The sequence below is a fragment of the Aplysia californica genome, unplaced genomic scaffold, assembly GCF_000002075.1.
Source record: "Aplysia californica isolate F4 #8 unplaced genomic scaffold, AplCal3.0 scaffold00323, whole genome shotgun sequence".
Classification (NCBI taxonomy): domain Eukaryota; kingdom Metazoa; phylum Mollusca; class Gastropoda; order Aplysiida; family Aplysiidae; genus Aplysia; species Aplysia californica.
The window spans coordinates 27,141-29,251 of record NW_004797593.1 but is presented as its reverse complement, the minus strand read 5'-3'; the positions used below and the strand labels follow the sequence as shown (position 1 = coordinate 29,251).

The following is a 2,111-nucleotide window of genomic DNA, read 5'->3' as shown; positions in this document are numbered from 1 at the left end:
CTCTGTCTTCCGTAGCTCTGCCATCAGCGCAAATGTGTAGTCGGTGAGTTGAGGGATTCCGGAAAAGTTCATGGTCATCTCCGCGTTCACGTCCAGTTGAAGCACAATGAACTGAAATGGCGAAAAAGAGCACACTGTGTAACTAACTTTCATTTTTGCTTTCGTTTTTGGTTTATTTTTTTATGCCAGAATGAGATGTCATGAGCTTTGTCTTTCTCTTTGTCAGATGGTTTTTTTTTGTTTTTTGTTTCAGTATGTGTTTTACGGCACTTGCAACACAATAAGGTCATTTGGGTGCAGAAGATTAGAAGCAACACAAGAGAGAGTAAAAACACACAAAAGAGAAGGAGGAGAGATAAGGATGACAGATGTTTGATAGGAAAGAAGGAGGAGAGATAAGAATGACAGATGTTTGATAGGAAAGAAGGAGCGAACCACACCAGAGCACCCACCAACTACCCACATGTAACTAACAGAAAAAGAGGGAAAATGCCTCTTTCATTTATTCCAGCTGGGATGTCAACTGACAATGGAAATGAATCAGATAATAGTTGTGAAGAAACAATCAAGTAGTTATGTACATGAAATGTCAATTTAATGATCATTTACAAAATGTGTCACGACGCGGTGGAATCAGGCCCTCGGCAATTTTGGGGCATGTGGAGTTATTGGTATTACCTTAAGAGCTTGGTCATTTGCCTTGCTTTCGATGAAAAAATTACCCATTTATCTTGAGTACATGTCGAGATATTTGTGATTAAATGAGGTGGGCTTGCCTGGTTTCAGAGGTAATATGTGAGGCAGTGTGGTGGAATCAGGCTCTCGTCAAAATAAATTAAAGTAAAGAAACTTGCATTTTTCCGCAGGTTTGCAAATTTTTATCTAATTTTTGTTTTTTGGCTCAACACCTTTCATGCCCATTAAAGAACTCATTTCTGTGTGGATTTTTCTGAAAAAAGTTGAATAAAGGCACAAAAAATGTAAATTTTCACTTACCACGGACTCTTAAGCTAAGGAAATAACTAATCTTTGGCGGCAATTTTCTCACTAATTTTACATTTGAAAACAGGTGACCCCCACCTCCTTCTTTTGTAAATAGCTCGACTTGAATTCAAGATAAATGGACATTTTTTTCATCCAAATAAAGGCAAGTGAACAAGCCTTAAGATGATACCAAGAACTCTACATGCCCAAAAATTGACGAGAGCCTGATTCCACCACGCTGCCTCACATGTTAGTGACAAAATGGCCGTCAAAGTCTGGTGACTTCCAAAGCTGAAGAGTTCATGGAAACTGAAAATTTTTCGTTTTTTGTGCCTTTAATCGACGTTTTTCAGTAAAAGCCAACCAGAAATGTGTTTTAAATGGACATAAAGTGTTTTGTCCAAAAATAGAAATTTCATTAAAATTGCCAAATGGGAAAAAAAATGCAGTTTTCTTCGACTTCATTCTTTTGACGAGCGCCTGATTTCACCACAATGCCTTACTAATAATAGCATTTATAGAGGGTATATACACACAGCATGATCTATGTGTTTTACTGTGTGAGTTCGTGTGTGTGTGTGGATGTGTCTGTGAATGTGTGTGTGTGTGTGTGTGTGAATGTGTGTATATGTGTGTGCATGAGTGAGTGAATATGTGTGTAAGTGTGTGTGTGTGTGTTTGTGTGTGTGTGTGTGTGTGTGAGTGTGTGTGTGTGTGAGAGTAAGTGTGGGTGTGTGTGTGTGCGCATGTGTGAGTGTGTATGTATATGTGGGTGTGTGTGTGTGTGTGCAAGTGTGTGTATGTGTGTGTATATGTGTGTGTGTGTGGTGTGTGTATACTTGTGTGCGTGCGTGTGAGTGTGGGTGTGTGAGTGTGTGTGTGTGTGCGTGTGTGTGAGTGAGTCTTGATGTGTGTGTGAGTGAGTGTGGAAGTGTGTGTGAGTGTGTGTGTTTGTGTGTGTGTGTGTGTGTTTGTGTGTGTGTGTGTGTGTGTGTGTGCGTGTGTGTTTGTGTGTGTGTGTGGATGTGTGTGAGTGAATGCAGCGAGAGAAAGACCCAGACAGAAAGAGAGAGAGAGAGAGAGAGAGAGAGAGAGAGAGAGAGAGAGAGAGAGAGAGAGAGAGAGAG

General features: G+C 40.4%; 1 protein-coding gene across 1 annotated transcript in view; it reads right to left on the bottom strand.

The window, feature by feature from the left end:
• LOC106012302 overlaps positions 1 to 2,111 on the bottom strand; it is a 13,613-nt gene that overhangs the window by 1,471 nt on the left and 10,031 nt on the right. Inside the window, exon 7 of the mRNA XM_013084868.2 lies at positions 22 to 111. Coding sequence (XP_012940322.1) covers positions 22 to 111 — 90 coding nt within the window. The remainder of the gene's footprint in view (positions 1 to 21; positions 112 to 2,111) is intronic.